Source organism: Eleutherodactylus coqui, chromosome 13 (assembly GCF_035609145.1).
Source record: "Eleutherodactylus coqui strain aEleCoq1 chromosome 13, aEleCoq1.hap1, whole genome shotgun sequence".
Taxonomy (NCBI): Eukaryota; Metazoa; Chordata; class Amphibia; order Anura; family Eleutherodactylidae; genus Eleutherodactylus; species Eleutherodactylus coqui.
This window is the reverse complement of record NC_089849.1, coordinates 47,344,272-47,369,309: the sequence shown is the minus strand read 5'-3', so window position 1 is coordinate 47,369,309 and position 25,038 is coordinate 47,344,272. Positions and strand designations below refer to the sequence as shown.

General features: G+C 45.1%; 1 protein-coding gene across 1 annotated transcript in view; it reads right to left on the bottom strand.

Moving 5' to 3' along the window:
• UQCC1 (ubiquinol-cytochrome c reductase complex assembly factor 1) overlaps positions 1–21,712 on the bottom strand; it is a 114,787-nt gene extending 93,075 nt beyond the window's left edge. The window contains exons 1-2 of the mRNA XM_066586541.1: positions 21,630–21,712; positions 13,112–13,213 (exon numbers count right to left, since the gene is read on the bottom strand). Of these exons, the coding sequence (XP_066442638.1) occupies positions 13,112–13,213; positions 21,630–21,653 (126 nt within the window). The 5' untranslated portion in view covers positions 21,654–21,712. The remainder of the gene's footprint in view (positions 1–13,111; positions 13,214–21,629) is intronic.
• Positions 21,713–25,038: the final 3,326 nt, after the last annotated feature.

Here is a 25,038-nt window from a genome sequence, read left to right as displayed (position 1 = left end):
AATGGTATTATCCCTGGCTTCCTGCTTTGGTCCAACACCTCCCCCCCCCCCCCGAACCCATGTGGACCAAAGAAGGGTCATGTGGTTGAAGGTTGTCAGCAAGCTTTTTTGAGTACAATTTCAGATCAATATTAATGAGACAAACTGGTCTATAGTTCCCAGTTTTGGGCAGAACACAGCTGTGAGCTGTTAGAGCTTGTGGAGGGAAGGAGCAGCCACCAACAATAGAATTAAATGCTTTCAGGAGAGGGTCAACTAGCTATTTAGAGAACATTCTATAAAATTGCAGTGTATAACCATCCGCTCCAACTTTATACCAAATATTAGTCGGCCTTACCTAGACAGTCTAGATAGTTTTTGGCAGGGTCATATTTAAGCCATACCCCTTTCTCACAAAGCCACACCCCTTTTTAAAATACGATGAGCGGGGGAAAAAAGTGTGCAAATGTTTGAAGCACATAATAAATGTGGTGCAAAGTATACAAGATTGCTTTGTGATACGATATGCACCAGAAAACTGTAAATAGTACTGTAAATCTAGTCAATTATATAGCGATTGCTCCAGTTGAAAGGCTTTTCTCCAGCTGCACCAATATCCCTGATTGAGATCACCAAGGAGGAGAGAGTAACCACGTATTTACACACGCTAATAGTGTGACAGTTTTTGGTTGCATGATCTTTACCAGTGAAATATGCAGAAGACATACTACCAGCCCATGTAAATACGTCTGTTCACACTAGATTTTTGCCCAAATAATGGGTTCTTTTCGTGCGTTTTACAAAAGCACAAAACTTCCCTGATTTTCTAGTGCATGTGAATGCACCCTTTTTCACTGAAACAATGTCCTCAGAAAAAAAAAAAGACTACATACAATAAATGGGACATTTTTAAAACCACATTAAAAGGTAAGCTGTCGGCATGATTTGGCAGGTTAAACGGCACTTACCTTTGTGTAGCTGCCAAGACCATTGCAGAGCAGTCCTTAGTAATGTTGCAAAAACTTTGGTGCACTGGCAACCATTTTGGCTGCCAGCTGGAGTCCTGAACAACCTGCACTTTCTAATGCCAATTTTCTGTCAAAAACCCTTAAAGGGGTTGTCCCGCGCCGAAACGGGTTTTTTTTTCTTTTTCAACCCCCCCCCCCCCCCGTTCGGTGCGAGACAACCCCGATGCAGGGACTTAAAAAAAACACGCTCAGCACTTACCTGAATCCCCGCGCTCCGGTGACTTCTATACTTACCGGTGAAGATGGCCGCCGGGATCTTCTTCCTCCGTGGACCGCAGCTCTTCTGTGCGGTCCATTGCCGATTCCAGCCTCCTGATTGGCTGGAATCGGCACGTGACGGGGCGGAGCTACACGGAGCCCCATTCAGAAAAGCAGAAGACCCGGACTGCGCAAGCGCGTCTAATTTGGCCATTCGACCATTTTAGACGGCGAAAATTAGACGGCAACCATGGAGACGAGGACGCCAGCAGCGGAGCAGGTAAAAACTTTTGATAACTTCTGTATGGCTCATAATTAATGCACAATGTACATTACAAAGTGCATTAATATGGCCATACAGAAGTGTATAGACCCACTTGCTTTCGCGGGACAACCCCTTTAAGGAAATGTGCCCCATGCAGCCTTAGTCCTGCTTGCAGATCACATTTTAATGCCATACGCCTGTTCAGCCATCATGTAAGAGGGGTTGTCCAGTTGTAAACTATTGATGGTCTATCCTCGGGATAAGTCATCAATAGTAGACAAAGGGGTTTGTTGCCCGGGCGCACTGCCAGTCAACTGTTCACCAGGCCAATGCACTGAGCTGAAATTTGCAGGAAGCAGACTTACAAGGAAAAAGTAGGAGAAATGGAGGTGGTGATGAGGGCTGTAACAATGTACAACCATGTAAAAAGTTTCTGCCACTCAGGCTCTAAAGAAATCAGGGTGACAACGGGCAATGCAAAACTAAAATAGACATTAAAAGTCAGCGACATCACCTGGTATTGGGAGTGGTTTATGGATGTGCCAGGGGTGCATTAGCACCTTTATTACAGTCCATGCCATTTTTTCATGTTTATTTGCTATACAAAAAACTTCAGCACTGCAGGAAGCAAGTGAATAAGGAGTATTCCAACAGAAGCAGATTCTGTTAGGACTACGAGCAGCTGGTCCAGTATCAAGTCAGAGGTGTTTATTGACACAGCGATACAGGATAAATCAATTTCTGCATTTCTGTTTATCGTTTTACTTCCTTTACTGAAAAGAAGGCTGCCAAGTCTTACTTGGCACAGGCTCTTCGGCGTAATTTACTTTCTTAAAGCTTTTCCTTTTATTTGACATGCATACCGTCTATCAGGATTCCTTTTTGTCTACTAAAGGCGAGCCATTGAATTTCATTTTACTGAACGGGAAAAACACACTTTTAAGTTGTTTGTTTAAGCAAAACTTCAAAATCAGCCCATGGACACAAGGTAGCAGTAGGAAATTTCCCTTTGCAATTAGTTAGGTCTTCTTGTATCCGTTTATAGATTGTTGAACCGTTAATGGAGTAAGACCTGAGTAAAAGGGAGGATGCCATCCTTGGTACCTTAAAATCATCTGAGGTGCTAACATTTTAGTGCCTGCACCAATTGGGGTTTCCAACAACATACTTTTAGGGTAGTTTCACACACAGGTTTCAACTGCAGTGGAAGTTGAATGCCATGTGACAATCCCTTTAAGGTGTAGCTATACTTTCTGAAAACTTTTGACATATCACAGGGACATCTTAAAAGCTTTAAATCGCTGGCGGTCTGGCTGCAGAGACCGCAGCCGATCGCTAGAACGAGGCAGCTGAAGCGCTTGCTTGAACGCCATCAGTTAGCTGATGACAGGACCACAGACTTTCTATTGAGTCCCTCTTCAGCTAGCAAGCAGTGACAGGACTTGGGCAAGGACTTCAGCTGACTCATTCTAGCAACGGTAGCGGTCTCAGCAGCCGGATCCCCACTGGTCTTTAAATGCAAGCTGATTTTTAGTTACATCCCATGTATGCCTAAGACAATTTATAAGACGTTAAAGAGGTTGTCTCACGCCGAAACGGGGTTTTTTTTTTGTTCAATAGGCCCTCCGTTCGGCGCGAGACAAACCCAAGGGATGGGTTAAAAAAAAAAAAAAAAGTTTATTACTTACCCGAATCCCCGCGCTGCGGCGACTTCTTTCTTCCTTTACCAAGATGGCCGCTGGGATCTTCACCCACGATGCACCGCGGGTCTTCTCCCATGGTGCACCGTGGGCTCTGTGCGGTCCATTGCCGATTCCAGCCTCCTGATTGGCTGGAATCGGCACACGTGATGGGGCGGAGCTACGAGGACCAGCTCTCCGGCACGAGTGGCCCCATTCACCAGGGAGAAGACCGGACTGCGCAAGAGCGTCTAAAAACGCCAGAAGACAGCGAATTTAGACGGATCCATGGCGACGGGGACGCCAGCAACGGAGCAGGTAAGTGAATAACTTCTGTATGGCTCATAATTAATGAACGATGTACATTACAAAGTGCATTAATATGGCCATACAGAAGTGCTAAACCCCACTTGATTTCACGAGACAACCCCTTTAACATTGACATGAATGGTGTGATAGTGTGCACGCATGACCACCGTTCCATTCATTCGGGGATCTTCAGACCCTCATTCTTATGAACGTTGGGAGTTCCAGTAGTTGGACCTCCAACGATACAGGGAATAAGTTGGTTTTATTAAAAAAAACAAAAAAACTTTAATGTATATTTGTTTTGTGGGAAAAACCCCTTTAACGTAGGGGTGGAGGGGAGACAAATATTAGGCCTGGGGACTGGATAATGGCTCTATATAAAAACTCATCAGCTAGGGTCGAGGTTAACAGATTCCTGTCGGATACATTTAATATTCAAAATGGAACAAGACAGGACTGTCCGTTGTCCCCTTTCTTATACATCTTAACAATTGAGTGTTTAGCCAACGCCATCAGAAGGAATGGCTCCATCAGAGGTATGGCAGTGGGCCTCACGAACCATAAATTATCTCTCTTCGCTGACAATCTTCTCTACCTGTCCTGCCCGAGTATAAGAACTCCAATTTTTTTTTTTTTTTTTTACAGGAGTTCAATAGATTCGGCGAAGTAAGTAACTTTAAAATTAATTTGCAAAAAATTAAGATATTCAATGTTACCATTCCATGGCCCGAGGTGCTGCTTATACAGATACAGTTCCCATTTCTGTGGCAAGACACTTGCATTAAATACGTAGATTGTTCAATTTCCATCATTGCCACTAATTCTCTCACTTCCCGATGTCGTAGAAACATGAAATTTGGCACGAGCATTGATTATGTCATAAATAGGAAAAGTTAATAGGTCCCAACTCGATTATTTAATTCTAAGCGCAAAAGAATTAGCGTCCAAATTTTACATACGGAATCTAATTCTCTCACTTCCTGATGTCATCTATATATATAAAAATGAATGTATGTCTTTCTGTCTGTCTGTTAGGCATTACTACACCATTCATCCAATTGCCATGAAACTTTGGGAAGTTGTTGAGTACACTCCTGGGAAGATTACTGGCATTGTACATCTATGCTATGATAGGTGGCGCGCGTACGAGCATTGTCGACAGTTATGTCCTCCAGACAAAGATCGTTTGATTTCCATCTCAAGCACGAAAGCAAAAGGCATTACGAGCAACGGGATGCGTGTTAAACTACAAAATGATGCATCCGCCGAACGTTTCGCAAGACAATTGCTGGATATTGAGAATGCTGAGGTAAAATGAAAGCTGTGCTGTGATTGGTTGCTATATATTATACTGCTGAGGTAACATGAAAGCTGTGCTGTGATTGGTTGCTATATATTATACCACTGAGCTAAAATGAATGCTGCGCTGTGATTGGTTGCTATTTTTTATATTGCTGAGGCAGAATAAAAGCTGCACTGTGATTGGTTGTTATCTGGATATATAAAAACGAATGTCTGTCTGTCTTCGCAGCAACACGCGACGGGTAAGCTAGTTCGAAATAAAATGGACTCCCTCCCAAGGTTCCTATATCGCTGCCAAACATTCACCATTCTATTGCACAGGCCCTTCTTGATGCACATTCGTTCCCCAACTACCAAATTGGAGAGGCCGCACACCTAGACTAAAATATAGCATACTTGCTAGGGCCAAGGAGTCAGTCTTCTAGATTTTTCCTTATACTACAAGTCCAACATAGCAAACTGCGTCTTAAACCTTCTCAAGCACCGCAAGTCCAAGCTATGGGTCGAAATAGAATATGACTTAGATCCCAAGATGACTCAGGGGGTGTTCTGGATTTCAAGTAGTTTGCTTAGAGATTTCCCTAGTTTATCTCCTCTGCTAGCCCAACTAGTGGATCCTTGGTCGGGCTCCTTGGTTTCAGTTCCGGGCCCTCTCACTCCACTGTTGGCTAATCTCCAATTTAAAGCCTTTGAGCAGAGTAAATCTCTTCCGATTACCCCACAAACCCCTTTTCCTGCTTGAGAGACGTGATCGGCCAGTCGGGGTTGAGACCATTAGCGGAATTCTTTATACAGTTCTGCGCCCTGTCTGGAGTATGGATGAATTATTTACAGCTGAGGGGGTTCATTGGATTTCCTGACACGCGGGTCCAGTAAGAGCAAAAAACACTCTCTCCTTTCAAGGAAAATTGCATGTCCTCTGACTCTCCTAGAACCTAATTTCACTCCTATACAAGATGTTACTGGACCGGGAGAAGGGGGACAAGCCCCCGAAATAAGTGGGAGCTTAGAAGACACTTCCCTTTGCTAAATTGGCAGAAGGCTTTTGCTCTAACACATAAGGGGACATCTTTTTCCAGACTTCAGGAACTCAATTAAAAGATACCGGCACGATGGTACAGAGCCCCGGAACGGTTACACAGAACATTTTCTCAGTCCTCCCTCTTATGTTGGAGATGCTCCAGTGGTAGGAGCAATAGGTTTCATATCTGCTGGAAGTTCACCTCTATAGCTGTGCTGTGGGTGGACGTAAGGAGGCTATACAATGACATATGTGGCTTATCTGGCTCTCACTTTCGAGACAGCAGTACGGTCCATATTTCCAGGGTCCATCGCAGGTGTAAAGAAAGGCTGGTTACGGTTCTTTGTCCAGGCTGTCAGACAAGTCATCCCAAGGTTCTGGCGCTCCAACTTGTATCCCCTCCAGAGTCCATTGGATGGAAGCAATTAAAACTCTTGCACGTTACGAGGAGATGAGAGCGGATGAGGATATGCAAATATCTGGGTTTTATGCAGTATGGCAGCCTTGGCTTGATTTCAGGGCATCCTCTAAAATCAAGGAGTGGTTGTCCCAGGGGTCAACCATGACATATGTAAAATGAGGGGGGGGGGGGGGGGTCGAGGAACCTATTTAGGGTGCCTATTATTCTCCGTATTGGTTACGCTATGGATTATGATCCTTTTTCTTAATAATTCAGCCCCTTGGAGCCACAGCACTTATATGTATGTAATCCTTTATATGCATTCTAAAGACCCCTCCTTTCCCCTTGCGAAACCCTTCACTCTCCCTTTCTTTTCCATTCCTCATGCTCTAAAAGTTGTTTTTGTTTTCTCCTCCCCTTTTTTGTGTGGTTAGTTATATCCTTATTTAATCATTGGAAAAGATGGATAGAGGTTTATTATTTGTAAGGGCTTCAAGGCTGTGCAACTGAAGCTCAAGGAAGTTGATTTACTAATTGGTGCATTCTTATACTTGTATAACTATGTTCTACTGCTATGTGTACCTTGTTCACTCTGTCCAAATTAAAACTTTCTGGACGAAAATATTAGGCCTGAATGCTTAAGGCCTTATGTCCACGGGGAAAATCAGGCCCGCTACGGATTCTCCATGGCGAATCCGTAGCGGGTCCCTCCTGCCCCGCGGACATGAGGCATAAAAATAAGAATAAACTTACCTCTCGCCCGCTCCGGATCTTCCCTTCGCCGCGGCGTCATCTTCTCTGCGTCGCGGCCGGATCTTCTTTCTTCGGCCCGGCGGATGCGCAGGGCACGTCGGTGACGTGCCCCACGCATGCGCCGTCCCGAAGAAAAAAGATCCGGCCGCGACGGAGAGAAGATGGAGCCGCGGCGAAGGGAAGAACCGGAGCGGGTGAGTAAATTCCAAATTTTGCGGGAGCCGTCCCCGCGGGAGACCCGCACAAAATTGGAGCATGGTCCAGATTTTTTCATGCTCCATCTTTTTTAAAATCACTTTTATTGCCAGTCCGCGGGTATTTATCTATCCGCGGGTGGTCAATGCATCCCTATGGGGTGCGGATCCGCGGGCAGGAGAAGAGTTAAAATCCACTGCGGATTTTAATTCTTCTTTTGCCCGTGGACATGAGGCCTAAAAGGTGTTGTAGCCTAACAGGCAACCCCTTTACTATTAGAATTGCAATAGCTCCTGACCACTAAGCTGTTGGACGATTAGTTCCCTTGCATCAGCCGCTGCAGACGTGATGTAGTATAATAAAAAGTCATGTAAATTTATGGACAGCTAGAGTTCACTGAAGTGAGAGCCACTACCCTCTTCCCTTCAGTGTAGATCCTAGATGTTAGTACAGTCTACAGAAAGAGGGTCTACCCACTTATACCACTCGCCAAAAGAAGACAGCACAAAATACTCACACTTTATGCTCATAATTCTTCCCCATAGATCATACTACCCCATCACAACACATAATGCCATGCAAATTAGCCGATTTAATCCAGACCTGAAAATAAGTATCCATCTGCTGGGTCTCTTCAATGAGACCCGCCGCAGTTGGAACAAAAGGCAACTTATCCAGTCAATCAGCACTCAGCCCACGGCCTTTGCTCCGCCAACGAAATCAGATTAAGCGCCCCTTTAACTCAAACCTCTCATTCCCACCTCCGAAACTTCTCCAGAGCAGCACCAATCCTCTTGAACCCACTACCCAAAACTATTTGAGCAATCACTGACACACAAAACTTCATCCATGCTCCAAAAATGCACCTCTTCAGGTTGGCATACCATATCTCCTAAACCAAACCCCTCGTTACTCCACCTGATAACATGCTCCTTGTCCTACTGATTGCAATCCCTGCTAGCCGTAATCAACCGGCACCTGCAGTCATACCGATTCAGCCACTATACGGCTCAATTTGACCATTGTCTATGTGTATAGCATCCCTAACTCTCCACCTCCCCACACCATGCACATCTCCAGCCCCTTTACCTTCTGTATTCACCCCATTATTTGTAGTATGTAAGCTCTTTGGAGCAGGATCCTCACCCCTACCGTTTTCATCAATTGATTACTACATGTAACCAGGGTTTTGTTTCTGTTCCCCCTGCCTTGTATGCACTGCGAAATATGTGGGAGCTACATAAATAAAGATTATTACTGAAAAGAGGCACGAATCTCAAACCAACCGTCTACAGATGGCTACTTTTCCTTTTGCAGGAGTCCCTGGTTTGGATAACATGAGCTAATTTGCATATCTTTTTCCTATGGAGCACTGCCTGAAAATAAGCCTCCACACACTTGCTGAGTCTCTTCAATAACAACCAGTACCTCCCCTGAGCTGTATCAATCCCATACAGCCAACGAGTATCCTGATCTGTACTGACAAAAGACAAAAACCCTGAAACTGGTTGTTCACTCTGCATTTTGGAAAATTCTATAGTTTGGATGACATGAGCTAGTTTGCATACTTTTTCCCTACGGAGCACTGCCTGAATACAAGTCTCTATACAGCCCCCCTCAGTGAAGTAAGTTCGACTTTATTTCATTTCACTCCTATCCTTTGGGTGACCAGCAGCGCCAGGAAAATATTTTTGCTTATTGATCCGACTACACACCTGCTGAGTCTCTTCAATGAATAGCAGGACCTCCCCTGAGGTACACATAATTCCACAAAGACTTGTACAGACTTCCCTCCATTTCTCTTATAGACTCCCATCCCACCCTTGTCCTCCCAGGCAGTTTTTGAATTTTTCTCTCATGCCTTTTTATGCCCACTTTTTATAAAATTTTATTTCATATGCCCAATAGAAACTAATAAACTTAGAAAAAAAAAATAGCCTCCACATGAATTTCATTGCTACACAGAAGCCAAGGACTTAATTAATGGATTATCACTCATGCATGTTACAATTACGTCTCCAGTTTCCTTTCAACTCTCACGCGGCAGTGAAGTTTTGGAATACAGGAATTAATAAATAAAAGGCCATTATTTCACCGTCTGTGTGAGTAATGTCCAGGATAGAAAAATAAAGGCATCAAAAATCCAAAAGTAGCAAATCCATATCTTCTTTGTGAACTACAGACTGTACATTTACATAGCAGAGCTTCAGCCAGTATCCCAGTGCCAGGTCTCTTTACGGTCTGTGGTTTAAATGTGGAAGAGAGCGTCTGTAAAAATGAATAGCTGCCACAATGGTAGACTGTTCCACAGTTGCATGCCGTGCCCCAACAGCTGCCAACAAGCCTTTCAATATCAAAACACTCTCTGTGGGTACCCAGCAAGCTCGCAGCACAGCAACCCATGATATATAGGTCATCGTCCACTACATTACTGTCTGCGCTGCCTTCAAGTGCCATAACGCTGGCACGCACTGATTGCACCATGCTGCGAGTATTGTGCGCTCTTGGAATTTTCATGCTTCGATGGCTCACTTGCATTACGCTCCTGCACTTTCGGAGATAATTTACATTACTAACATAAGATAATTTTATAAACAACGGGGACTGGAATTTCCTCTACAATAACTTCAATGCTGAAATTTTGCAGCTGACTTTTACATTGATTTATGAAACTTCCCCCCCCCCCCCCCCTTTATTTATGTACCCTGGCCTGATTAAGTGTCATTTGAAAAACATCTGGGGATCATTGACGCATTATGCCACAACCATGCTTCCACCAGGATCTCAGCTAGTGTTATACAATAAACACAGCTGTAAATCTCCAACCATTTTGTATATGTTTGCGTGTACCAGAGCGTCTTTAAACAAAAGAGCTGGCACATCGGGTTAGTGAAAAAGCTGGACAAAACAGGGAGTAAATGCGGGAAGTATCATGTTGAGACAGATGAGATCACGGAGTATTTCGGAAATGGGTACCGGCACCTGTACAGCCTTGAGATACATACAAGGTAAGGTTAGAGACACATAGCCATAAAGCGAGACCTCAGAGACCAGCGATTGGGTGCAGTGGTCACCAAAGGTCATTGATGCTCCTGTGCCCAGTTCAGATCTGGCAGTTCTGGTACTCCCACTTTCAAAAAAATAATCATGACTTTTTTTTATTTTTTGGGTAACATTTACATGAGGGCTTGTTTTTTGCAGGACGAGTTGTAGTTTTCAATGGCACCATTTAACATACCATATAAAAGTAGTGAAAGACTTAAAATACCCACAGTTGAACCGTTTTGGGGAGGGGTGGGTATTTTTCCAGCATCCATAGGGCAAGTAAAAGCGACACGTCTTTATTCAGTGGGTCAGTAGGATTACAGCGATACCAACATTTATGCAGTTTTTTCATATAGTAGTACTTAAAAAAAAAAAAAGATTAAATACATTTTGACCTACACAACTTTTATTAGTTTTTCTTCGACAGGGCTGTGTAGGGGCTCATATTTTGCAACCTGTAGTTTGTATTAGTACCATTTTGGGTGACATACAACTTTTTGATAGGTTTTTATTCCATTTTTTCCTTTGGGAAATTCTACCAGTGCAAAGTAATTTTCTGACGGAGTTAATCATGCAGGATTAACATTGTGATATGTTAATAAACTGGATCTTTACAGTTTTAGCTATACCATTTTTTTTAGATTTAACGTCTAGGAAAAGGTTTTCTTTTTTTAAGATTTCTTATTTTTATAATATTTAAAAAGTATGTTTCTTTTATCAGTATTTTACTTTTTGTTTTAAAATTAGTCCCCAACTTGTGATCATTTGATTGCTTATACAGTATAATGCAATGCTGTGATATTGCATTATACTGTATTTTAACAGGATGTCAATTTAAGACGTGCCACAGGCACGTCATTAACAGGCAAACGATCATGGCAGTCCTGGAGTCCTTCAGAAGTACCCAGGCTGTCATGACACTCAGACACAACCCCGCAGTCTCATTGTGGGCTAATGAGAACATTTAAATGTCAAATTTAGCCCAAATCTTCCAATGAATGGTGTAGATTCAGCTCGCAAGCCCGCCCCATAAACAGCATTTATGTCCTAGCTGCATGAGGTATGTGCAATTAGAACGTAAATAGTCATGTGTCACGAAGGGGTTAAACAATTCAAAGGCATATTCCAATCTCAGCTTTTTAGAGTCGAGATGGGAAGACCTGGCTCTCTGTTTCCAGCTACCTGTTTGCAAAGCTGTTATTAAAGTGAATAAGAGCTATGGAAAAATCATAGAACAGCGCGCTACGCTGTTTCCGTAACTCCTATTCACTTCAGTGCGAGCTATGGAAATAGTGCTGCGCTGAAGCACTCGGCTGTTTTTGTAGTTACCAGATGGTGGCCGGTAACTATGGTAGCGGGTTCCAATCTTGGCTATGAAAAACAGAGATGAAAACACCCCTTTATTTTAGCTTCTGCAACAAAATCAGTGTTACTATTCTTCATTCTGGGAGAATTAAAGGGGTTTCCCAGAACTTGATGGGTTTGTCCCGCTACAATTAAAGGCCGCAGCGTCATAACCTATTCTCCGGGCATTAGCGTTCCCATCCCGAGTCCAATGATGCCAGTTCTGAACGGTGACGCCGATTGGCAGGCAGTGGTCATGTGACGTCTGCAGTCAGGAGAGCAGTGAGACAGCAGCGCTAGATAACCAAAGCCAAAGACGGATAAGTACTACTGTACATGTTATTTTACCATGTCTATATCTGAGATTAAACTCCCAAAAAGTAATCAGACAAAGCCTTAAAAAATTCTGCTGGGTGACATTTGAATCTCTGGTACAATGGATCCGAAACAGGTTCTATTTCAGTCTGGAAGCAAAAGTACTTGCGAGCATCCTCCAAACTCAACTTGACCCACGCCCGCTGCACCAGCTCCGAGAGTTGGTGCACATTATGCCGATAAGTGGGAACAGATCTCACAGCCCTTTCCAGCATTCCCAAAACATTCTCAATAGGGTTACAGTGTAGTGAATTTGGGGGGCAAGGCAGTGTGAAGAATTTATTTTTGTGTTCCTACAACCACTAGTGATCAGAGCTTGATGACACAGAGCTTTGTCCTCTTGAAAGATATCATTGTGGTCACGAAGACTTCCTGAAGATAAGGTTGAGATGGACCAGCTAATAACTGCCTGTAGCATTACCAAGGAATGTGATATGATGACCAACAGTCCTAGACCATGCCAGGAAAACACTCCCCAGACGAGGACACCACCATGATCAGCATGTTGAATACCAATGGTGCACCTATGGGATACGGCTACATGAAGTTTACACCAAATGCAGACCTTGTCATCCATATGCTTAAGCAGAAAATGGGACTCGACCTTTTGCCATGTGCCCAAGGTCCAATCACGTCCTTCCTGGGTCCATGCGAGATGTTCTTGGTGAAGACTTGGAGACATCAGGGGTACTCTCGTTGGCTTAGGATATTATACCCCAGTCAACACAAGGTATGCTGCGTAGTCATTGTGAAAATTTGCCTAAATTTCACCTATTGTACTGCTGGGACAGTTGGTCCACTTTAGCACCCCATCACTAAGATATCAGATGTGCTACCCAACGCTCGCCTCTAGGATCAACCATACATCGCCTGCTGTTGTGTGATCTTCTGTCAGATGTCTGTCTGTGGTTCAACAAGTCTTGGCATACTCTTGATACCGTTGTTTGGGAACAGTCAACAAGTGTGACTGTTTCAGATATACTGGCACCGCAGCTCCAGGCACCAACTATTTGGCCATGGTAAAAGCCACACTAGTCCCCACAGTTACCCACGAATGTCAAGTGTCGTCTGGTGCTGTGCAGAGGAGTCAACTTGTTATCCATAAGCAGATCGTGATGCGGCCAATCACAAGATGTCATGTACCAACCGTTCCTAATACAGTGATCCTTAAGTGTATAATTCATAATGGAGATCAATTTCACATCGACCGGCACTCACCCTTCTTGTGTTGGGACATGATCTGTGCCATAGACTCTGTGCTGCACTGTGTTGTATTGCACTGCAAGCAACGATCTGGGAACTTATTCGTACCTGTAACGTCTAAGAAAAAAAAAAAAGAAAAAGTAAAACTTTAATTGACTGGTCCTTAAATATAAGCAGATTCTTATTATATCTACTTATGAAAACATTGGGCGACAACAGGCCCCATCCCACCTCCATAAGAAGTTGTCAACCAACTTTCTTACATAGTAACATAGTATGTAAGGCTGAATGAAGACAATGTCCATCTAGTCCAGCCTGTCTATCCTCCTGTGTTGATCCAGAGGAAGGCAAAAAACCCCAAGGGCAGAAGCCAATTAGCCCTTTTGGGGAAAAAATTCCTTCCCGACTCCTTAATGGCAATCAGACTGTTCCCTGGATCAACCCCTAATAGTTCCTACCTGCCTGTATACCCGAATTGACAATTAACCTAAGATTTATATCCTATAATGTCCTTCTTCTCCAGAAAGACATCAAGTCCCCTTTTAAACTCCTCTATGGATTTTGCCATCACCACTTCCTCCGGCAGAGAGTTCCACAGTCTAACTGCTCTTACAGTAAAGAATCCCCTTCTATGTTGGTGATGAAATCTACTTTCCTCTAATCGTAGCGGATATCCTCTTGTTACCGTCGTGGTCCTGGGTGTCTCCTAAACAATACATTTGCCTAATTAAAGCGATTCTCTAGTACCAGGACAAACTTTTTCAGGGACCAGAGGGGCGAAGAGAGTTATATTACCTGGTGTTGTCCTCTTACCAATTTTTGGGGCCCTTCTTCAAAACATCCAAGATGATGGTTGCGATTCTTAGACTATCCAATGCACACTGGCACTGCAGGGCTCTATATGGCAACTAAAATGGTCGCCAATGAAACCAAGATTGTGCAAATTGCAAGAAAATTTTTCAATATTGTTGCCATTTGTATCTAACCCTGCTGCCACTGTGCGCTGTCAGGTTGCAGTGAAAAAGCAGAAAAAGGATTTGTGTTGCATCCAGAAGACGTGTTACAAGCAAGGCACATGTCCTAGATAACCCGCCCGTGATGAAACGCTGCTTTCAGACATCCTGAGGGTCTGTGCTGCGGTGCTTCTGCCCCTCAATGCTGGCTGCCAGGAAGCATATGTAATATAAGCCGAGTGCAGCACAGCTTCTCTATGGGATTACTTGTGGGTTTGCAAGTGTCTTTTGGCTGCAGTGGTATCGCAGTGGGCAGGTGAGCGATAGGCTCCTGTACAGAAGAGAGGAACGGACCTTTGGATAGGTTACGCGAGTTAAGGAGGGGACTCTTCACAGTGGATGAGCACATGGGGGGGGGGGGGGCAGTACTATAGTGGTTAAATTCTTGCACATGGGGGGGCAGTACTATAGTGGTTAAATTCTTGCACATGGGGGGGCAGTACTATAGTGGTTAAATTCTTGCACATGGGGGGGCAGTACTATAGTGGTTAAATTCTTGCACATGGTGGGTAGCGGTACTATAGTGATTATCTGCTTGCACATGGGTGGGGGGCAGTACTATTGTGGTTACCTTCTTGCACATGGGGGGTGAGTCGGTACAATAGTGGTTATCTTCTTGCACATGGTGGGGGCAGTACTATAGTGGTTATATTCTTGGACATAGGGGGGTAGTGGTACTATAGTGCTTATCTTCTTGCACATGGGTGGGGGGGGCAGTACTATAGCAGTTATCTTCTTGCACATTGGGGAGGTACTGTATCGATTATATTCTAATACATGGTGGTGCAGGTATTACACTCTAGTGTAGCCTAATTATTGTAACTACTATAAGCTGTAAGAAACAAACAGGAAAAATCAGGAGCATTGATGCGGTGTACTGCAGAGATTAAGTCTTTCTCATTAGAACATTAATTACACTTTTATTTAAATTTGGCGACTAAAAATTTTACTTGGCTCCTAGAATAATTTTCTTTTAACGTATGAGCCCTGCGCTGGGGGTGCATTGGTAGTTTAAGATATCAAGCCCCAGGACCAGGCAGAACAGGGGCCGAACCAGGAAAAGGACAGCACTAGGTAACATAACATCCCCTTCAGGTCCCTGGACAAACTTTGTTACAGGACTTCAGGGATGCTTTAAGCAAGGAGGTGGAATTAGGTAAAAAACTTGGTTAGGATTAAGTAACACAATTTGATTGACACATTTAATTAGGTAAAATTTATGTATCAGAGAATCAATCTATTCATTAAGCACTACAAGGCATGCAAACCATCCCATCAAGCACACGCCAGGGATTTGCCTTCCATGGATCTCAGGGCAAGCTGGGAAATGTAGTGTCACAATAACTTGAGAACTGCAGGTCGCTCGAGGCTCCTGTGCTTCACAGAATTGTGGAGAGAGAAAAAAAAAAGCAGTATGGCGGCTCCACCTCCCAGTTCTTGCTCTCGTCTTCTGATACATGCCTCGCTGTTCTTTCTTTTACTTTATTGGGCAATCATGCATAAAAGCCATTTTAATGAAGCCAACAACTATCATGTTAAGGCCCAAGGCGCTACTTCTATTCATACGTGAAAATGCGACAAGTCGTTCTGCGCTGCAGAGCTCGTCAAGGCATAACAGCAGGACACAAAGAAGCTGCGCGTCTAAGTATTACACATCGGTCTTCTCAAGACTGGTTTCAGATTCCCATAATGCAGCGGCATCTTAGGATATATCAGCACCCCCTCTGGTGCTAGCGAACGGGAGGGGATAGAACCCTATCCAAGTTCTGTTCAGTAGAGATCCAGGTATGGCAGCAGTAAAAAGGTGCGGCGACGTTACAAGCATCTGAAAGCCGACCGAGGCAGATTTCATAGTCTATTTCACAAAAACTGCATCCAGTGTGATCTGTAGGCCGATAGGAAATTATGAAAAGTACTACAAGCTGCAGGCTTCTTTTTAAGGTGGACCTTTTTCACTTTTGGTACAATTTTTGCATTCATTGTGCTTTTTCAAAATCGAGGCCTACGCTCGGTATGGTGTTTTTTCTACAGTTTTTCCGTATGCTTCTCAGTACAAAAACACCAAAAAAAAAAAAAAAGGACGCTATTGGCCTAACGAGAGGTGCCATTTTCCCCCAGCCATTCAATAGGGCTTGCATGGACGTGGGAGATGGGACCACATGTTTTGATCAAACTGTGCACTGAGGACCTTGTATTTTTATGCAGTTAGTGTAAACAGTTGTGCGACTTTATTCAGCCATTACATGTGTATGAGTGCTGCAGTGTGTGTTTGTTACTGTATTTGGTACAGCCATGGCTTATGTGCACCTTCACATTCAGTTTATGGCTGGGCTCCCATGGCCATATGCGCAAAACGCTGCGCGAGTCACTCAGCGTTCTACCACCGGCGGTTACCTGGCCTATCAGCACGTATGGCACCGATATTGTACTGTGTATCTCACACACGCTGTCAGGCGCAGTCTTAGTTTGTTTTTTTTAAAGCTATATTTCCCATGCTGTTGCTTAGCAACGGCGCGTATACATGTCATCCATATGCAGTATAATTGGTTCTTTTTTGCAATCGCATATTATGCAATTCCTACATGCATATGTGAGCAAATGTGAGTAAACGCCCATTTAGACACAACCATCACTCAAAAATCGCTCAATACCATCTTTTCAGCAATAATCGTTGTGTGTAACTGCACTGACATCATTCAGTTTTCGCTATGCCGTCGCTCATCGTTGTCTTTCAGCATGCTGAAAGACAATGATGAGCCTCATCAGGGATTCACCGCAGGATACTATTGTTTCAGCTGTACCCCGCTCCCTGATGACAAGTGGGGTATGAAGAACACAGCAGCGTTCTCCCTACCCCGCAGCCAGGCGCTCCGTGCAGAAAACAGCTAGATGCAGAAGACAAGCTGGGCCACCCCGCTTGTCTTCTGTATCCTCCGCTCAGAGCACTCGGCTGTATAACAGCCGGGAGCTCCGAGCGGGGAATAGCTGGATGCAGAAGACAAGCTGGGCCACCCCGCTTGTCTTCTGTATCCTTCGCTCAGAGCACTCGGCTGTATATCAGCCGGGCGCTCGGAGCGGGGAATAGCTGGATGCAGAGAACAAGAGGCCCTGCTTGTTCTCTGCATCCTCTGGAGAGCAAGGTGATCGCTCAATGTTTGAGCGATCATCTTGCGATGTAAATGACACAACGATTATCGCTCAAAAGTTGCTCAAAAGACATTTTTTGAGCGATAATCGTTGTCTCTAAATGGGCTTTAAGTCAATGTAATTGATTGCCTGCTAATTACCATGTATCACAAGCCCTAACAGCGCATGCGTAATACGTGGTAATCTTATGCTCCTGTGAGCCCAGCCTTTTTTTTTGGGTTGCATAAACAAAAACCTATGTGTGACCAAAAATACTATACGCACAGCCTAATAAAAATACAAGTGTCATAAAAATATGCATGCAATTTCTCTATTTTCGAAAGACGCTAACCACCAGGAAAAAAAAAAAAAAGTTTAGCACTGCAACCCCTTCAAAGGAGTTCACCACATTTCAGGAAGACGCAGATACATTCACTTGGCCATAAGTCACTGCTTTGATGGGGAGAACCAAAGATGTTGCTGCCTCTTTGCTCTTCGGGTGAGTGGGGATTCCCCACCAAATGTTCCCACTTATTTCTATGAAGAGTGGTGGCACTCATGTGACAGTTTTTCATGCAGTTTTATTTTAGCAAAAGTCAGAAGTGGATTCAATTGGATTAGGAAATATAAAGGAAGGACTGGTTAAAAAAAAAAAACTGCATGCCGTGTGAAAACAGCCTTAATGAATAATAGGGTCCCCACAAGGATAGGGGATAACTTGCTGAGACCCCCAGCGATCTCAAGAATGACACTCCAGTGTCCTGTTCTCCTGTCACTGCGGGGGTTGCTTCTCCCGATGTCCACATGCGGATTTTAATTATAAAATCCACACTTGTCTCCTGCATCTCCAGAAGCCGATAGGAATGCATCAGCATCTGCAGGGCAAATAAATGCAAGCATGTGGGTATGATTTTTTGTTCCCCGGCGTGCAGATCACATGCGCGGGAAGAAATTGCAGCATGCTCCATTTTCCTGCGGATATCCCGCACAGATGGCTACCATGGCTTCCACTGAAGTCAATTGAAGCCATCCGGATCAGCGGCACACATACAGTTATCATTGTGCTGCGGATCCGCGGGTGTGCAGGAGACTTAAAAAAAAAAAAGGGGTCCTGACAGAAGACACCTACCTACCACCACCACAGAGATCCGGTAAGCTAAAGCACGGGTCCCCAACTCCAGTCCTCAGGGACCCCCAAAAGGTCATGTTTTCAGGATATCCTATGGTAAGAACAGCTGTGACAATGTCTGAGACACCAGCAATAATTACATCACCTGTGTAACACTGAGGAAATCCTGAAAACACGACCTGTTGGCGGTCCCCGAGGACTGGAGTTGGGGAACACTGAGCTAAAGGACCTATGGTGATGTTACTGCTGTGGGAGGAGCTAAGCTGTGTTGGATTTGCTACAATATATGCTACAATGTTACAAATCGCATGTATGTGAAGCCCATGCTTTCCAATGGGTTCCTTCACATTAGCGATGTTTTGTAGGCTGCTACATTGCTAGAAGACAAAATCGCGGCATGCTTTATACAGCCCCGATTTGTAGCCCACGTTTCCCTATGGACCCTGCCTATGTGTTGCATCGCAGGAAAACGCAGTTTTCGTGCGGTGCGATGCAGCTTTTACAGTCGGAAATCTTACTGTAAAAGCCCTAAAATAAGCAATATCTGCATAAAAAAAATACATCACCTAAGAGGTTCAAAATCCTCGCGTCCAGAAAGCACTGGCTGTGATTGGTTCTCGAGCGCCGCAGCTCAGCCAATCAGAGCCAGCACTTGATGAAGCAATCACAGCCATCGCATCAGTGATTGGTTCTCGAGGACCGCGGCTCACCCAATCACAGCCAGCGCTTCCTGAAGGCGGGGATTTTGAACCTCCAAACCAGTAAATGCTGGCTGAAAACTACAAGCAAGTCTGTCCGAGATGCAGAGGAGACGTGTGGCAGAGCCGGGCAGCGTCTCCTGGGTGATGTTTTTTTTTTTTTTTAAATGTGTATAGGGTTTATTTTTGGGGTAGGGCTTATATTTTAAGCCCCACAAATATCGCTGTTGCCCATGTGAAAGAAGCCTTAATGTATTTCTAGGATGTTCTGACTGAAATGTTTTTTTGTTGTGAATGGCAGTAGTGAAATGGAGAGGTTGTTGGGGAGAGAGTAAGGATCAATGGGTCACTTCCTAAAGGCGTTCTACCAAATTCTCCTACCCATTTCCAGCTTTAAAGAATCAGGCTACGTGCGCGGCAACTTGCTGGGGCATAGCACTGGAACAAGGGACCCGGTGAATACCAAACACCGCTCCCCAGGCTCCCCGTTTCCTTTCGTTTGAGCTCCATAATGTAGTTTATGGGGCTCAAACATGATGACAGGTTACCTTTAACCCTTTCCAATCCACTGTCTGACGTCTGAAGACATTCTAATTGAAGGCTGTACGGCTCTGATGTTGGAAGACGTCCGGCAGGGTATTCTTACTGTATATTACTGGCCGCTCTGTTGTCGGGGGCCTCTCCAGCATGTCCCATACTGCAGTACTGGCTCTAGCCAGCAGATGGTGCCATTGTATAATTGCAGAAAGAGAAAACCCCCTAGGAAACCTTGAATCCAAAATTGGATTGCAAAGGGTTAAAGGATGAAGGGAAGAAACCAGTAGTCCGTGAAAGCTTGAAAAGGTGGGTTAAGTCCGGCATGTCTACAGTGGTAGGGCTGGTGATGGGATGGGACTGGGTCAAGTGCAAAGGTGGTGAGCTGCAATTTGGAGAGTAAGGGGGTGAGGGGAGGGGTTCTTCCTCAATAATGATGGAGAAAGCAGATTAATGGGGGGGGGGGGGGGGGAATACTGACTAGTTGTGTAGAGAGGTGCAGTAAAGTCCTTGGCAGAGAGGAGGGTGGGGACATTAAGGGAAGGAGAATGGAGTTAAAAGTATTGAAAGGTTTTCCAGCAACAAATACTATTCATGACCTATCATCAGGATTGGTCATCAATGGCTGATCAGCTGCGTCTGCCAGTCCGAAATGATCAGTCGAGCGGGTGAATGCTCTTAGCACCACTACACACAGGGGTCAAAGTGCTGCTCCAACCCCCATGTAGTGGCCGGCGCTTGTAATTGCAGGTGCAGCTTTCTTTGCTTTCAATGAGACCCCAGCCTGCAGTTACGAGCGCCAGCCACTACGCAGGGGTCGGAGCAGCGGCTTCCACTCTGACCCCTATGTGTAGCAGCGCTGACAGCATGCGCCCTCTCAGCTGATCGGCCTGAGGGTAGGTCTGGTGCTGTACGGTGAGGTGATAGGGAGTCGGGGATTTTCTTACGATGGACCCCAGTGAAGTCCGCATCTGAGTCTTTTCAGACCGCTGTGTGAGCGCTCCAATAGGAGTCTATAGGAGACGGCACACACAGCAGTCTGAGAAGACAGACTGCATATGGACTTCACCAGAGATGAAGAATAGAAAGTTTCAGAGTTACCTTTTTTACATAGCTTTGTGCCCAAAAATATAGAAAAGTAAAACACTTGCCGTAGCGGTCCGCTCCCTCAGCATCTGACAGGCGACGTCAGAAGGCCTGGTGACGGCCTGACCGGTTTACGTGACGTCACTGACGACATTCCTGTCAGCCTGCAGAGGTTGTATGCGCCAACAACCTACGGGCGTCGTAATAGGAGTCCAGACGACCGAAACTGGGGAGCAGCGCGGCAGCGAGTATTTTAATATAAACCCCTTTCATGTGAACAGCCCATAAGATAACGCTGTGTGCAGACCCCGTACACGTGTGAGCGTCCATTACTGCATTCGCCACGTATGGCTCCTCTACGAGGGACCTTCCTACAAGCAATAAATGAGTGGAAGCAAAAAAAAAATCCGTATACATATGTGAACCTCCTGTATAAGGCTGGAGGCGCAGTAAGCGCACAGCATACGGCCACCATATTGTGCGCCCATACGACATGGGGCCGCTATACGGCTGTGTGCGTGAACCTTTAAAAAAAACAAAACGAATGAAATAGGTCAAGGTGAGGCGAAATTAATGCGACCCCGAAATGCAAATTTAGGGGAGGAACATATTACATTACATACTGTGGGTGCCTAAGCGGTGTCAAAGATAAAAGATGGCCATTATATATTAATGCAATTGACATGTTATATAACATCATAACACATTACTAGAAGCAGCAGTTTAAAAGAGCCTCCAATTTGGAAATCTCAGAGATGACTGACTGCCACAGGGACAGGGGGTCACCTTGGGTCACACACTACACATTGCCCAAAAAGGTCCCCACTAAATCTGCACCTCGCCACCCCTCTCTTGTGTAATGGGACACGACTTGCAGCGCTACGGGTACTGCAGACTATACCACTAGCTCACCCCGTTGAGGGGTGTTCTCGTGCATGTCTACTTACTCCTAATCTGACGAGCGCTGCCATAGTGACACCAGGGAGTTTACTTGTGGCGGCGGCCCCGGTCTCTCCTTTCCATGCTGAATCTAAACACTTCCGGGGTGAGCAGCGCTGGATCCGCCTTCAATCTGTCAGTGCAGACCGGCGGCCGCCATCTTGTGGTTGGCAAGCTATGTGGTGTGGGGGCTGCTGGTATGTAATGAATGTTCACTGCAACTGCTGCACATGCCAATCAGGAGATTAACCTGACTGCAATAATGTTTTTGGACATACTGTATGTACTGACTGAAAATAGGCAAAATCCACCCATTTAGGAACAAGTATGTGGAGATATATCCCTTTTTTGAGAGCTCCCATGGTATCCCCATAACAGTGACAGTCACGGTGCCCCCATAACAGTGGTAGATACTGTGCCCCTTAAAGGGGTTTTCCTGGACTTTGATGTTCATAACTTATCATTGGGTTAGAAACAGATATCTGGATACAATGAAGCCCATTCTATTAGATATCCCTTAAAGGGTTAAAGAAACCCCCGTCATTGGGTCCCCCATGTGTTAAAGTAACACATCAGCAGTTACCTCTCCGCTCGTGCCCCGCCCTGTGACCTCACTATACATCCTGAACCTATCTACAGACAAGCTGCAGCAGCCAATGACAGCCCTCCCTGATGATGCCTGAGCGCTGTCATTGGCTGCTGCAGCAGGTTTACGGGACGTCACTGCAGCCTGTAAACAAAAACAGCTGAGACCGGAGTCTGAGAGGAGTAGAAAGCAGAGGGAGATAAGTAACCTCTGATTTGTTATTTTAACACATGGGGGACGCGATGACAGGAGTTTCCTTAACTCGGACAACCCCTTTAAAATCCATGAAACATGAACCAGCAGCAATGTGCACACTAACCTACGTGTTTCAAGCCGTATCGCTCTTGCTTTTGAAACGTGTAAGCATTAGCATGCACATTGTTGCTGGATCATGTTTTATGGATTTTAAGTGATATCTAATAAAATGGATGTTATTATACCCTGATGTGCCACATATCCATTTCTATGCTGATTGCCTTCACTGTCAGCGCTTCGAGCATCTGGGGAAATTCAAGCCGAGCAGATTATTGCAAGCGCTACAACAGTGAACGGACTTTGTTTGTAATTGAGGACTATTTTATTCTTGGAACAGGTCATCAATAGTTAATCGGCATGGGTCTGCTGCTCGGGATACCCGTCGATCTGCTAATATAGCGCAAGCTGTCATTGCGGACAGAGTCAGAAGCAGACAGCTCTGTCCGTAGGGCAGTGGCCCAGCTTGGTATTGCAGGCACAACTCCCAGTGAATTCAATGCAATGCCTACCCAGGCTGCTGCAATTTTTAACAAAACTGATTGCTTCAGGCTCTGTTCGCAATGACTGCGGGCCCGGCAAACAGCTGATCAGTGAGGATCGCGACTGACAGACCCCTGCCGATCAACTATTGATGACCTATCATGGGAATAGGTCATCAATAGTAAAGGCCTTGACAATCCCTTTAACAGTGACCGCCACAATGGTGCTCACCTCATTAAAATTATTGACAGCCATAGAGTCACCATAGCAATGAAAGTCACAGTACCCCCATAATGGTTACAGCTATAGTGCCCATGTAACAGTGTAAGGTACAATGCCCTTCTAAGTTCCCCGTAACAATGAATGCTACAATCCCGCCTTACAGTGAGTGCCTCCATAAGAGCAACAGCTACTGTTTTCAATAACAGCAAGTGCCTCCATAACAGTGAAAAAGGAATTAAATGGGTTTTCCACGACTCCAATACTGATGACCTATCCTTAGGCTAGGTAAGCAATATCTAATTGGTGAGGCTCCAGTGTTTGGGACCCCCCAGCGATCAGCTGTTTAAAGAACCCTCAACACTCTGGTGAGCACCACAGCATTGTGACTGCAAAGCAGGTGCAGTGCCATACATTGTATAGTGGCAGTAGGTGGTATAGCAGCTCAGCCCCATTCACTTGAATGCGACTGAACTGCTCTCCAGCCATGTGACCAATAGATGTGATGTCACATGTCTTTGAAGCGGCCATGGTGCTCATGCAAAATGGCCTATCCTAAGGATAGGTCATCAGTATTAGAGTCCCAAAACGCCCCTTTAATCATAGTGTCTCCAGGGGTGCCAGCCACAGTGTCCCAACAATAGTACCATTTTTCTCATCCACCCTTCTGTGAGAATTTGCAAATGCCAAAATTAAATCATTGCTCGAAACTCAGACGTGAACAACACCTAAAAAATATTTAGGGCTCATTCATATCACTGTTTATGGATTCCTTTTGACTGTTTCATCATTGAAGCAGGAACACAGAATTTCTAGGCAAAACAATCAATTTGACAGAATTAAAGGGGTTGTCCCGCGGCAGCAAGTGGGTCTATACACTTCTGTATGGCCATAATAATGCACTTTGTAATGTACATTGTGCATTAATTATGAGCCATACAGAAGTTATAAAAAGTTTTATACTTACCTGCTCCGTTGCTGGCGTCCTCGTTCCCATGGAGCCGACTAATTTTCGCCCTCCGATGGCCAAATTAGCCGCGCTTGCGCAGTCCGGGTCTTCTGCAGTCTTCTATGGGGCCGCTCGTGTAGAATGCCGACTCCGTGTAGCTCCGCCCCGTCACGTGCCGATTCCAGCCAATCAGGAGGCTGGAATCGGCAATGGACCGCACAGAAGCCCTGCGGTCCACGGAGACAGAGGATCCCGGCGGCCATCTTCAGCAGGTAAGTATGAAGACGCCGGACCGCCGGGATTCAGGTAAGCGCTGTGCGGGTTGTTTTTTTAACCCCTGCATCGGGGTTGTCTCGCGCCGAACGGGGGGGGGGGGGTTAAAAAAAAAAAAAACCCCGTTTCGGCGCGGGACAACCCCTTTAAGTGTCACCGAACAGACCCCATTGACTTTAATGGGCTTCCCAATCACAACTTACAACTGCGAAAGTTGGACACTGAAGAAAACAGACTGGAGGAAGAGTGATAACTTCGAACTTTGGTGCTGGAGGAAAGTCCTACGAATTCCTCGGACTGCTAAGATCACTAGCAAAACAGTCCTAGACCGCATCAAACAAAAGTTTTCATTGAAGGGCAAAATTACAAAACTGAGACTCTCATATTTCAATCACATAATGCGAGCTAATTCATTAGACTCATCGATAATGCTTGGAGTGGTCAGCGGCAAAAGAAGACCTGGCCGCCTCAGAAGACAGTAGCTTGATACTATCAAAGCCGACACCAACATGCAAATGATCGAACTGAAAGAAGCAGAACAAAACAGGACCATGTGGAGAGGGCTGATCCATAACGTTTTCGAGAGTCGGCTCTAAATAAACTAATAAAACTAGATAGATGTTAGTGTGTCCTTAGACTTCATGCTTCGGGGAGA